Source organism: Canis lupus, chromosome 5 (genome assembly GCF_048164855.1).
Source record: "Canis lupus baileyi chromosome 5, mCanLup2.hap1, whole genome shotgun sequence".
Classification (NCBI taxonomy): domain Eukaryota; kingdom Metazoa; phylum Chordata; class Mammalia; order Carnivora; family Canidae; genus Canis; species Canis lupus.
The window spans coordinates 52,161,446-52,174,316 of NC_132842.1; the positions used below are offsets into that span (position 1 = coordinate 52,161,446).

At 40.2% G+C, this 12,871-nt stretch overlaps 1 protein-coding gene across 5 annotated transcripts in view; it reads left to right on the plus strand.

Moving 5' to 3' along the window:
• NLN (neurolysin) overlaps positions 1-12,871 on the plus strand; it is a 94,744-nt gene that overhangs the window by 42,926 nt on the left and 38,947 nt on the right. For all 5 annotated transcript variants that reach the window (XM_072826650.1, XM_072826649.1, XM_072826652.1 and 2 more), the window contains 3 exons: positions 8,065-8,172; positions 11,251-11,353; positions 12,177-12,337. In XM_072826650.1, coding sequence (XP_072682751.1) covers positions 8,065-8,172; positions 11,251-11,353; positions 12,177-12,337 — 372 coding nt within the window. The remainder of the gene's footprint in view (positions 1-8,064; positions 8,173-11,250; positions 11,354-12,176; positions 12,338-12,871) is intronic.

Genomic DNA, 12,871 nt, shown 5'->3' on the forward strand with positions numbered 1-12,871 from the left:
CACATAGCATCACTTTGGCCATACTGTATTGATTGACAAGTCCCTGCAGTCTGCCCAAATTCAAGAGACAGTGCATCTCCGTCTAAGAAGTATCAACTAATTTGCAATTATTTTTCAAAACCTCCAAAATAAGTCCTGTGGTGACTATAGATGGATGAAATTACAATAGAGCTTGAGACTAGCATACCATAGTCTTCCTACCTCCTCCCTAATTTGTGGTTAGTAGTTTACATTGGCACAACATTGTAGTTATCTAATTTAACTTCTTTTTTTTTTTAAGATTTTATTTATTCATGAGAAACACAGAGAGAGGCAGAGACACAGGCAGAGGGAGAAGCAGGCTCCATGCAGGGAGCCCAATGTGGGACTCGATCCCAGGTCTCCAGGATCAGGCCCTGGGCTGAAGGCAGTGCTAAACTGCTGAGCCACTCGGGCTGCCCTAATTTAACTTTTATACCAACCTTGTGAAGCATCCCTCTTTATAAATAGATATGCTGAAGCTCAGAAATAGTAACCTCCCAGGAGCCACAGAGGTAATTATTCATCAAACTAAAGTGAGGAACATTTGGTGACAGATCTAAAAGATAGGACTTCAGTGATTGTTGCTAGGACATGGGTTATCTATATAGGAAAAGGAAAAATTGGATCTCCTACTCACAATCAAACAGAGAAACAAGTTCTAGAAGTTTATATAGGAATAAATCTTTATGACACCTGAGCAGGGATATATTTGTTGAACAAGACACCAAAATGCTAACTGTAAAATGTAAGGCTGATAAACATGACTACATTAAAATAAAGAACTTAGGAGGTACCTGGGTGGCTCAGTTAGTTAAGCATCCAACTCTTGCTTTTGGGCTCAGGTCATGATCTTGTGGTCCTGAGATCAAGCCCTGACTTGGGCTCCCTGCTCATCAGGGAAATTGCTTGAGGATTCTCTCCCTCTCCCTCTGCCCTTCTTCCCGCTGTTAGTGTGTGTGTGCTCTCTCTCTCTCTCTCTCTAAAATAAATAAATAATCTTTAAAAAAAAAAAGAACTTCTATTAATAAAATGAAAAGACACTAATACTAACAAATACTGAAATATGTAAATACTAAATTAAGAAATTTGTAAAATATGGAACTAGAAAAACATTTGTACCTAGGATATATAAAGTACTACTATAGTCAATAAAAAAAGGCCAACATTGCAAAAGAAAAATGGGCAAATGACATGAAAAGATATTTTAGGAGAAACACAAATGGCAATTAAACATGAAAAGATATTCAGTCTCATTAATAATTGGGGAAATACAGGGATTCCTGGGTGGCTCAGCGTTTGGGCCTCTGCCTTCAGCCCAGGGCGTGATCCTGGGGTCCCGGGATCGAGTCCCATATCAGGCTCCTGCAGGGAGCCTGCTTCTCCCTCTGCCTATGTCTCTGCCTTTCTCTGTGTCTCATGAATAAATAAATAAAATCTTTAAAGAATAATAATAATAATTGGAGAAGTACAAATGAAGGTCACATTAAGATACAATTTTTCCTCATCAGGCTGGCAAAAATAAGTTTAACAATGCTCAGTATCTGTAAATATGAGTCAGTGAGAATGTTTATGCACTACCTGTAAGGGTGTAAGTTAATTCAAAAATTAGAGTAGTGGGATCCCTGGGTGGCACAGTGGTTTGGCGCCTGCCTTTGGCCCAGGGCGCCATCCTGGAGACCCGGGATCGAATCCCACGTCGGGCTCCCGTTGCATGGAGCCTGCTTCTCCCTCTGCCTGTGTCTCTGCCGCGCTCTCTCTCTCTCTCTCTCTCTCTGTGACTATCATAAATAAAAATTTAAAAAAAATTAGAGTAGTAACTAATTTGGAGAAAAATTTAGTATTATGAAGTTGGATCTCACAATCTTCATAACTCAGTATATCCTTACTGTTTACCTAGAAATATTTTTGCATTTGTTTTTTTTTTTTTAATTTTTATTTATTTATGATAGTCACACACAGAGAGAGAGGCAGAGACACAGGCAGAGGGAGAAGCAGGCTCCATGCACCGGGAGCCCGACGTGGGATTCGATCCTGGGTCTCCAGGATTGCGCCCTGGGCCAAAGGCAGGCGCTAAACCGCTGCACCACCCAGGTATCCCTATTTTTGCATTTGTGAAATTGGACAACAATTTTATTGTTCATAGCAACATTACCTATAATAGCAAAATGCTGAAACAAGTCAGATTTCTATCAGCAAGAAAATGCATCAAGGAATTTTAGTATTTTTACATTGGAATATTTTATAATCAGGAAAGTAAGTAAAGTATAGCAGCATGCAGCCCCATGGCTGAATCTTAGTAGCAATGAAAGAAAAATGTCGCAGAACACTACAGTGAGACATCATTTCATCAAGCTCAAAAGGAAACAAAACCAAATAATGTATATGTAAGCAGTAAAACTGGAGAAAATATTTAGCATAAAAGTCAGGAGAATGGTTATCTGCTGCACAGGTAAGTGCAGCCGTGTTACTATTCTATTTTGTAAATTAAAGGGTGGATTTAATGTGTTTTTATAACATATATTTGTAATTCCACTCATTTATAGATTTAAAATATTACATGCAAATTTAACATGTTAAATTTAGCCTTAATTCTACCAGAAGAAATAAAAGAATAAGAAATTAAAGCAACCATTTCCTCATTCCTTTAGCTAAAAGCTTGTCCAGGGCCACAGTAGAAGCCAGCAGTCAGGGCCACAGGTGTTGGTTTTTCCAACCGTCCTGACAAAGGTTTCTTAGTTGTTAGCTAAGAAGCCAGCAGAGAAGTCTTAGACACTCTTTCAAGCCGTATTGATGAGAAAAATGTGCAGTGTCCAGTGTCTCCATGCTAAGACAATCCAGGCATGCAATATTTTACTCCAGTGAACTGCTAACTAATACGCATAAAAGAGGGATTCCTTAGTGAAATAAAAGTCTCAGTTATGCCAGCTGAATCAAGAAATACAGTTATCTGTTGTAATATTAATATTTTTTTTCAGAGCCCTGGGCTTTGGTCAGGCCAATTCATCTTAGCCAATTAGTGACTTAAAGTTTTACTGTTAAAGTGTAAAAGAATGAGGTCATGGTATTAAGTAAAGATGCTTTTAAACATTATATGGCCTTTTACGCTACCAGCCATGAAGGCCTGCCTAATTAAAATACACAAACCAGTCCTTTAAGACTATGGAAAAAAAAAAAAAAAAAAAGAAGCAGGGAAGGGAAGGAAAAACCTTTAGTCAAAAATCAGCATGATAATGGTAATTCCCTTAACCTACACCATCCTTCTTGATTTTGAAACATAAAAGTCTAGTTATTGGTCATAATAACTTTCAGTACTACTGAAACTTGTGGCTTTGTGAGGCTTTAAAAGCCTACAGACCTAATACAAAGCATCAACTGCCTTGCCTTGCCTTAGTTTCCCTACTAGCCAGATACCACTCTTGGGCTTCCCAAGTATTGAGCTCTCTCTTCACTCACTACCTGATACTGATGTTAGCTGCTAATATTTTTGTTTTCTTTTATATTACTTTTTTTTTTTTTAAGATTCTATTGATTTATTCGTGAAAGACACAGAGAGGCAGAGACACAAGCGGAGGGAGAAGCAGGTGCCTCACAGGGAACCTGATGTGGGACTCAATCCCTGAACTGGGATCATGCCCTGAGCCAAAGGCAGATGCTGAACCACTGAGCCACCCAGGCATCCCTTCATATTACTTAAAGCACCTCAAACATATTCATCTTTTTTTCCTCCAGTACCTGGCATAAGTAGGAGCTCAGTGAATGTTTGCTGAATGGAACTGAACCAGTCCCCATTAAAATGTGTCTTCATGCAGTATGGTTCCCTGTTCCCAGTGTCCTCGCTGGGCTTCTGGCTCACACCAAAGCAAGGGCTCTTGTGGTATTTTGAATTAGTGGTCAGCAAGCAGACCTTTCTGTGCCGCCCCCCAACCCCGCAAACACAGGCAAGCTACCTAAGAATGCCCTCTTCACAGTGGTCAGATAGAAACCTAACAGAAAACATAACGTTGAAAAGAACAGGAAAATCAGGAAGGGAACTGCAAATATAACACATTTAATTAAGTTATGCCTCTGTCTTAGCTTTTGCAATGGGATCTGTACTCTACTCTGTTATCTTCTATTGCTATAGCATATTCCAAGCTTATGAACTCATTTTTCTTTTTTTTAATATTTTATTTATTTATTCATGATAGACATAGAGAGGCAGAGGGAGAAGCAGGCCCCGTGCCGGGAGCCCGACATGGGACTCGATCCCAGGACTCCAGGATCACACCTTGGGCCAAAGGCAGGTGTCAAACCGCTGAGCCACCCAGGAATCCCTGAACTCATTTTTCTAGATGATATTCAAAGAAATATACCATCTTAAATTTTCAGGGTTCTTTTAACAATATTGTGGTTTCTTCTTTATATACACAATATGGAAAATCCCACTGGAATTATCTTTTATTTATATATTTTAGAAGCTGAAATGGAAGTTCTTGCAAAGAAAGGAACAGTCATGGGATAGAAGGTGGGGAGGAGGGACGCCTGGGTGGCTCAGTGGTTGAGCGTCTGCCTTTGGTTCAGGGCCTGATCCTGGAGACCTGCGATCAAGTCCCACGTTGGGCTTCCAGCATGGAGCCTGCTTCTCCCTCTGCCTGTGTCTCTGCCTCTGTGTGTGTGTGTCTCTCATGAATAAATAAATAAATAAAATATTTTAAAGAAAGAAGGTGGGGAGGATTGCAGAGAAATTAAGAAAATGTTCACTGATTTATAATAAAATTCTAAAGAATGATAATAAATCAAGGTATAATCTAGTGGTATAATATATTGGGGAAAGTACCAAAGTAAGAATTTATAAAATGTATTTCTATGCATTTTTACTAATCAATAGCTGAGTGAACTAAGATCATTTAACCCCAGTTTTCTTGTTTATAAAATGAGTATACGAGCATATGTGTCAGTGTGTGTGCGCACATGTGCCCACATTCACACTTTCATGTGAAGCCTCTTTGTTACAGGAGGAGAATAGGAAGAAACTAATTCTCCTCACCACAGAGATTAAAGTAAATCCGAGCCTCTACTGTCAGATTATATAAACTGGAAAATTTCTCAAGGGCACTTTAGGCCTTCCCCCACCACTAACGAGGAGAAACTTCACCCAAGGAGGTCTGAGACCTGGTTCAGATTCAAATGGATTAAATTCTTATTCAGGAAGGAAGATGCAGTTACCACAGAGCAGTCCAGAGTATTGGCTGCTTTGCTCCTAGAAAATCATTACACAGTGATTCTGCTCTTGCCTGGAGATTATAAGGGAGAATATTCATATGATCAGCTCAGGAATGTGCTTTAGAAGCACATATCAGAAGTGCTCTCCTCCTACGAGAGCCCTCCAGAGATTTCTGAGGGCTCGGAGTCTGACTGGCGGATGATGCCTGGTTATAGTTGAGTCAGAATTTTGTTAAGGGTCATTTTTGTGGTAAGTCAAACATTTCAGTACAGATAATTAGTCATTTTTTTTAAATTAGACCTAATTTGGGGCAGATTTTTCTCAGAACATCCTTGTACCTGTTGATGCCCATCTTATCTTTTTAGGGAGTCGGTCGTTTTTACCCAGTCAAGACCAGGAGTTTGAGTTTACTCTGCCGAGTATGCTTCTAGGCTTTTTGAAGGACCAGCTCTGTACTCCCGAGATACAGCGGGGCCGGGCACTCCTAGCATGTGAGCCCTTCCTGACCGAGCATAGCAAAGAGGGAGAAATCTGCTCACGGCAGCTGGTGGGCCTCGCAGTGAGCCTCTGTTCTAAGCTCAGGGCCCTGGTGACCAGGTGAAGCCAGGAACCCGAGGCCCTGGTACACTGCTGCCCAGCAGTGTGCCCGACTTGCCCACAGGGAAGGCTCACTTGTGGCTCACTGCCCTGCAGGGAAGGCCTTCTGCTCTGGCTCTGGGCCTGCTTATTTGGGCCCCTCACAACTTACCCAGCTCTCCCCAGACCCTCCTCATGGGGAACTTTTTTTCCTCTGCTACACATAGCTCTCGCCTAGATGCTCCCCAACCTTACAGTATCCAGTATTATATCTTCTAGAAACTCCGGTTGCTGTGCCCCACACCTCAGGACATACTTCCTGGTGCTGTTAAAACCAGCCTTGATCAACCCAGGTTAATCACATGCCCCTGAACTCTGTGATTCGAACGGCTAGCCATCCCTGAGGGAGCCAGCCCACAGCCCTGTTCTCTCCCTGGCCATTAGGGGTTTCTTCCCACTGCAGGCACGTGTTGCTGGGATCCCAGTGTGTGCCAATATCAGTTAGGGGGGGTTCCAACTCCAGTCATGCCAGCTTGCGCAGAAGTTCTCCAAGGATATAAAAGAAGGTTATAATGGAAAAAGGAGTCTAACTGTTCTCTGCCTCCACTGTGAATAAACGCAAAGGAAACTGTGAGTAATGTATGCACAAAAGTGCTTTAGTACTTAGGACCTACGATTTGTATTGGTAGGCAAAGTGAGATACGGATTGCTGTATCGAGTAGTACCTTTAGTTAAAATACAACTATTTGAGGGCACCTGGGCAGCTCAGTCAGTTAAGCATCGGCCTTTGGTTCAAGTTGGGATCTCAGGGTCCTGGGATTGAGCCCTGAGTAGATCTCCCTGCTCAGAGGAGAGTCTGCTTCTCTCTGTGATTTCCCTCTGCTTCTACCCCTTACTCATATGTTCTCTCTCTCTCTCCCAAATAAATAAATAAAATATTTTTATTTTATTTTTTTTATTTTTTATTTATTATTTTTTTTAAGTTTTATTTATTTATGATAGTCACAGAGAGAGAAAGAGAGGCAGAGACATAGGCAGAGGGAGAAGCAGGCTCCATGCACCGGGAGCCCGACGTGGGATTCGATCCCGGATCTCCAGGATCGCGCCCTGGGCCAAAGGCAGGCGCCAAACCGCTGCGCCACCCAGGGATCCCTAAATAAATAAAATATTTTTAAAAATAAAATACAGCTATTTGCCTGTTGCAATAAAATATGAAAAAAAGCTGCAGAATGATTGCAGCAAAAGCCTTACACCAGCAATCTAAAATGCATGTTCTGAAGCTAAAACTGTGTTCCTTCAAAGATGTCTTTAGTTGGGAAAATATAAAACTCGAGGGTGGGCAGCCCAGGTCTTGGAGAGAGAGTGCACCCAATGGTAGGTCTCTAAGGCTCTAGAGACACGTGTCCCTTATTGGCTCTCACCCAGGCTGAATCCATTACACCTGCTGAGTCTGTCTGGCGTCCCCATTTCCTCCCAGGGACCATGAACTGACCAGCCACCCAGATGTGCCATGTCTGTCCTGCCACCTGTTTTGAGAAAACATCTGGTATTTTTATTAGCTTGCTTTTGCCGGGAGAATTCTCCATTCTTTTGAGTGATGTTGTTTTGCTCCTGCATACAGGTTCAAATGTTCTGTCTAGCTTTCCTCCTTTTTGTGCAGTGTTGACTCATTTTCCCAGATACTCGTTCATATGCTGCTTGCTGTAGTCTCTTGATCTCTCTTGCCAAATGACAGTAAGGCATTTTTGAAGTGTTGGAAGCCTTTGGCTGGGGTTTTAATCCAGCTGTCCTTGTTTGGTATGTTGGCAAAAGAATCCCATTCTCCATTTGTGTAGAATTTGCCCATTATTTCTATTCCTGCCTCTCAAGTGGAACCAGGTTAGCAAATGATAGAAAATTAAATCCAGATGATTCGTGATAAGGAATACGTTCTTTGAAAAAGACCATGGTCATAGAGAATACTCAGAATGAGATTATGCAAATGTTTCTATTATCACACTTTCAAGTGGTACAGGCATTTTTTATTCTGATGTGAGGCGAGGCAGTTCTGTTTAGCTTTTTTATTTATTTAATTTTTCCCTTTTAAATGAGCAAAGCTCACTAAGGCATAAAAGAAATTAGGTCTTCAAAAGAGCCTGCCTCGTAATCACCTGTGTGCTTCATAGCCCATCAGAGATAATGAATAAATTTGCTTTGGTCTCATAGTTTATAATTTACCCATGCACTATTGTAACAGAAATGGTTGTCATACCCTTTCATTTCAGGAAACATCTGATCTGAGTAAGATAAAACCTGAAGCCAGGAGATACTTGGAAAAGTCAATTAAAATGGGAAAAAGGAATGGGCTCCATCTTCCAGAACAAGTTCAAAATGTGAGTTTATGTTTCTTTTTTCTTATTTGAAAAAAAAGAATAAATAAAATACAACAGAAAACAGGTTGGAAAACAACACATTTGTATTATGGAAAATAATACGTAATACAAATCCATTTCCAGTGTATTTGGTAGTCAGTGGTTTTAAATTCTACAACTCCTTTCAACCTCATGGTGACTGACAACTGATAATCAGAATTTTTAATCCTATGCAAATTACATTTGTTTCATATGTGCTGGGCTTATTTTCCGTTCTCCATTTTATATTTCCTTATGGCTATTTCCAGGTCTTAGTAGTTGATTTGCACTCTCACTCCCATGGTCATTGGTAATAAAATTTTTATGATGGAGAGTTTTAATACAAGCACTTTGGAGTGGAATACCCTAGGATTAATACAGTTCACCCTTGAACATCCTGGGGGTTGAGATAACAATTCCCCTGCACAGTCAAAAATATCCACACTTCTGACTCCCCAAAAACTTAATAGCCTGCTATTGACCAGAAGCTTTACCCATAACATAGTTGATTAACATGTATTTTGTATGTTATATGTATTATATATTGTCTTAAAGTAAGCCAGAGAAAAGAAGTTATTATTGAGGAAATCAAAAGGAAGAGAACATACATTTATAGTACTGAACTTTATTTACTGAAAAAATATCTGTATATAAGTGGCCCTGGACCATTCAAATCCCTGTTGCTCAAGGGCCAACCGAATATGAGGACACATTAGCTACTGAAAAGTGCTCCTCAAACTTTTTCTTGTCTGATGCTGATCCTGTCTTCCATTATCAGAAGTAAACTCAGCTACAGAATTAAATCATTCTTCTTGGACAGGAAATACAACCCTGGATCTGTTTCCAAGTCATTCTTCTAAACAGTAGAACAGGAAACAAGTGTGAAAGATAGCCAAACCAAGTGATGTCAGCCTAGTAGATATAACTGAAGGTACTACTGAGATACAGGTACCTTTCTGTCACCTAAACGCCCTTTGAATACCTTGTATCTTCCTCAACCTAGTTAGAGAAATGTGACTGATCTGACTTACGTAATTTACCTTATGTCTTCTGGGTCACTCATCATTTCTGTTTGGGGCATTGTATTAGTTGAAATATGTTTATTTACAATTGATAAAAACCCTGTTGACTCAGTTTAAACAATAGAAAAGACTTATTTGCTTGTATAACTAGAAGATCCACCATCCAAAAGAACATAGTGTCAAACTTCCTCTCATGTCTTAATGGCCTGCATTGGATCATATGCCTAATCCTGACTCCCCTTTTAGTCAGGAGAATGCCAGGCCTTGCTAATCAGAACCAGTCAGTACTACAGTGGGGATGGGATTACCTGAATGGTATAGGGTCACATTCCTGAAATTTCAGATAGGATCAGGTCCCACCCAAACTACATGGCTAATGTAGAATGGGGGAGTGGTGGTGGAAGGGAGCTTGAGGTGATAACCCAAGTGTCCAAAACCAATACTGCACAGTATGTGTTAAGTCAGCAGACTCAAATTAAGTGTGCACCAGAATTATCAGGTTATTCTTGTAAACATTAGAAACAGGAAACCAGTGTGAAAGACATCCAAACCAAGTGATGGTTTACAGCAAAGCTGTTAAAGCTCTGAGTACAGAGTCCCACCCTCTGAGAGTTTGTGTTTTAGTTGGTTTGGTTTGGGTCTCAAGAATATACATTTCTAACAAACTCCCAGGTGATGTTGGGGTCAGGGCCATGCTTTGAGAACCATTATGGTTCCTGAAATTTCATTATCCAGCATCTTTAGAATATAAGACAGGTTAATATAAACATTTAATGTTTTTTCTTGTGGTTTCCTTTTTTGCTTCCTCTGATTTCCCACCTAATATTTTTTATGCAAATGTTAAGGCCCCTATTACCTTAGTTTACAAAAGTCTATAAAACTAAGACACAGCCTTTTTTCCAAAGCAACCATAAAATTAATTATCTGTTTACTTCAGCACCAAATGTTGATTTCTACATTAAAACTCTGAATTGGAAAAGATTAGAAATATGTTAATTAGGGGTGCCTGGGTGGCTCCATCAATTGGGCATCTGCCTTCGGCTCAAATCATGGTTCCTGGGTAGTGGGATCAAGCCCCATATCGGGCTCCCTGTTCAATGGGGAGTCGGCTTCTCCTTCTCCCTCTGACTCTCCCCCTTGCTCGTGCATTCTCTCTCTCACTCACTCAAGCTCTGTCTCTCTGTCTTTCTCAAATTAATAGATAAAATGTTTTTAAAAAAATAATTTTAGGGCAGCCCCAGTGGCGCAGCAGTTTAGCGCTGCCTGCAGCCTAGGGTGTGATCCTGGAGACCTGGGATCAAGTCCCACATTGGGCTCCCTGCATAGAGCCTGCATCTCCCTCTGCCTGTGTCTCTGCCTCTCACTCCCTCTGTGTCTCTCATGAATAAATAAATAAAATCTTTAAAATAATAATAATAATTTTTAAAAAGAAAGAAAAATGTTAATTATTAACAGGCTACTACAGTCATTCATTCACCCAACAACTATTTACTATCTGTATGTACTCTGTACCAGAGTCTGCTTCGATTATACCTAAGTTTATTTAGTTCTTACAAATTAGTTCTTATGACTAATTTCTAACACATCACTGGGATTGCCTTTTGTAGGTGTTGCATACAGATACTCATGTTGCATACTGATACTCTGTATCAGATACTCATACAGATACAGATACTGCATAGAAGACTTCAAGAAACTATTTTATGAAACACATCTTTAAAAAAACACTTCCTGCAGGCTGGACATAGAAGCCAATCTTCATGTAAAAGTGAAACTTGTTTGAACAATGGCATTAAAAATGAAAGTTTCGGGCAGCCTGGGTGGCTCAGCGGTTTAGGGCGCCTTCTGCCCAGGGTGTGATCCTGGAGTCCCGGGATCGAGTCCCACTTTGGGCTCCCTGCATGGAGCCTGCTCCTCCCTCTGCCTGTGTCTCTGCCTCTCTGTGTGTGTGTGTCTCTCATGAATAAATAAAATCTTTTTAAAAAAAATGAAAGTTTTGTCTTATCGTTAATGTTCTATATCTGTATCTTCTGTTTAGGAAATCAAAGCAATGAAGAAAAGAGTGAGTGAGCTATGTATTGACTTCAACAAAAACCTCAATGAGGATGATACCTTCCTTGTATTTTCCAAGGCTGAACTTGGTAAAATTCTGGGTTTTTTTTTTTTTTTTCTGGTTAAATAGTATAATTTAGAGAAATAATGTTACCTCACCATTTGCCAAATCAAAGTTGAAAGAATTCTTTAAAAAATGATCAGGTAGGGATCCCTGGGTGGCGCAGCGGTTTGGTGCCTGCCTTTGGCCCAGGGCGCGATCCTGGAGACCCGGGATCGAATCCCACATCGGGCTCCCGGTGCATGGAGCCTGCTTCTCCCTCTGCCTGTGTCTCTGCCCCCCCCCCCCCTGTGACTACCATAAATAAATAAAAATTAAAAAAAAAAAAAAATGATCAGGTAGTTTTCTATAGAACTCATCACCCCTTCAACAAAAAAGACAACCAAAGCATGCCTAGATTTTATTCTAATAAGAGTATATACTATTTCTAGAGATAATCCAAAGGAGATTTCATAATATTTCCTGGTAACTTATGCTAGTGTTTAACAGCCTTCAGTGCCTTGAAATTTTTTGCTTTATAATATCTCCTACAGTGTAACTTTAAGTAGTCTGTGCTTAATCTGTTCTGAATCTTTTGTGGCTTAGCTTTGCCTGTTCCCCATCAAAACACCATCTGTACAAGTGCACTGAAGCCTATTCATATTCTGAATTACCATCTCCTAAGCCACCGTCCTCTGATCACCACCCCCATTCTAGTAACATCAAAATGATATTATAAGGATTATCATTATTTTACTTGAATCTCAGTTACTTCACAGAATTCCTAGAGCTTCTTAAAGGCATCATGCCAATTGCTAAATACACTAATAATGAGTAGAAAAATAGATGAATGAGAAAATGATTTTTTGCAGGTGCACTTCCTGATGATTTCATTGACAGTTTAGAAAAGACAGATGATGACAAGTATAAAATTACCTTAAAATATCCACACTATTTTCCTGTCATGAAGAAATGTTGTATCCCTGAGACCAGAAGGAAGATGGAAATGGCTTTTAATACAAGGTGCAAAGAGGTACTCTGAATGTTTTGTCTTTCTTTTGTTTTTGTGGAAGATTTTAAGAGATGGGTTTCCTTTGTTTACCCATGTTGACATCAGCTCAGAAACCAATATGCCTAGTTGTGTATTATGCCTCCTAATTTCTTAAAGCTTTTAACTTTCTCCTTGCTCAGTGGCAGCCTTGGTGTGGCCACATCATAAGCTGTTTTCATTAAAATAGAATGGTTTAAATAAACAAAAGTTGTATTCATTTACCAAGTCAGAAGTCTAGGCCTCTCTGTCCTCAACAAATGACTTCCAAGGCCATACCAGCTCTCACCATGTCCCAGCCTTTAGGGAAGAGGGAAAATAAAGCACCTTTAAGAAGACCTTGAAATGATGTACATCAACTCCATTCACAACCCATTGACTCAGATTCCATCATCTTGCCATATCTAGCTTCAGGGGAACGGGGGGAAATGTAGTCTCTGGTTGACAGCCATGTGCTTAGCTGAGGGGATTCCACTGCCAAAAGGAAAAAAGGAAGAATTAAAAATGCCTTCTGAGAGT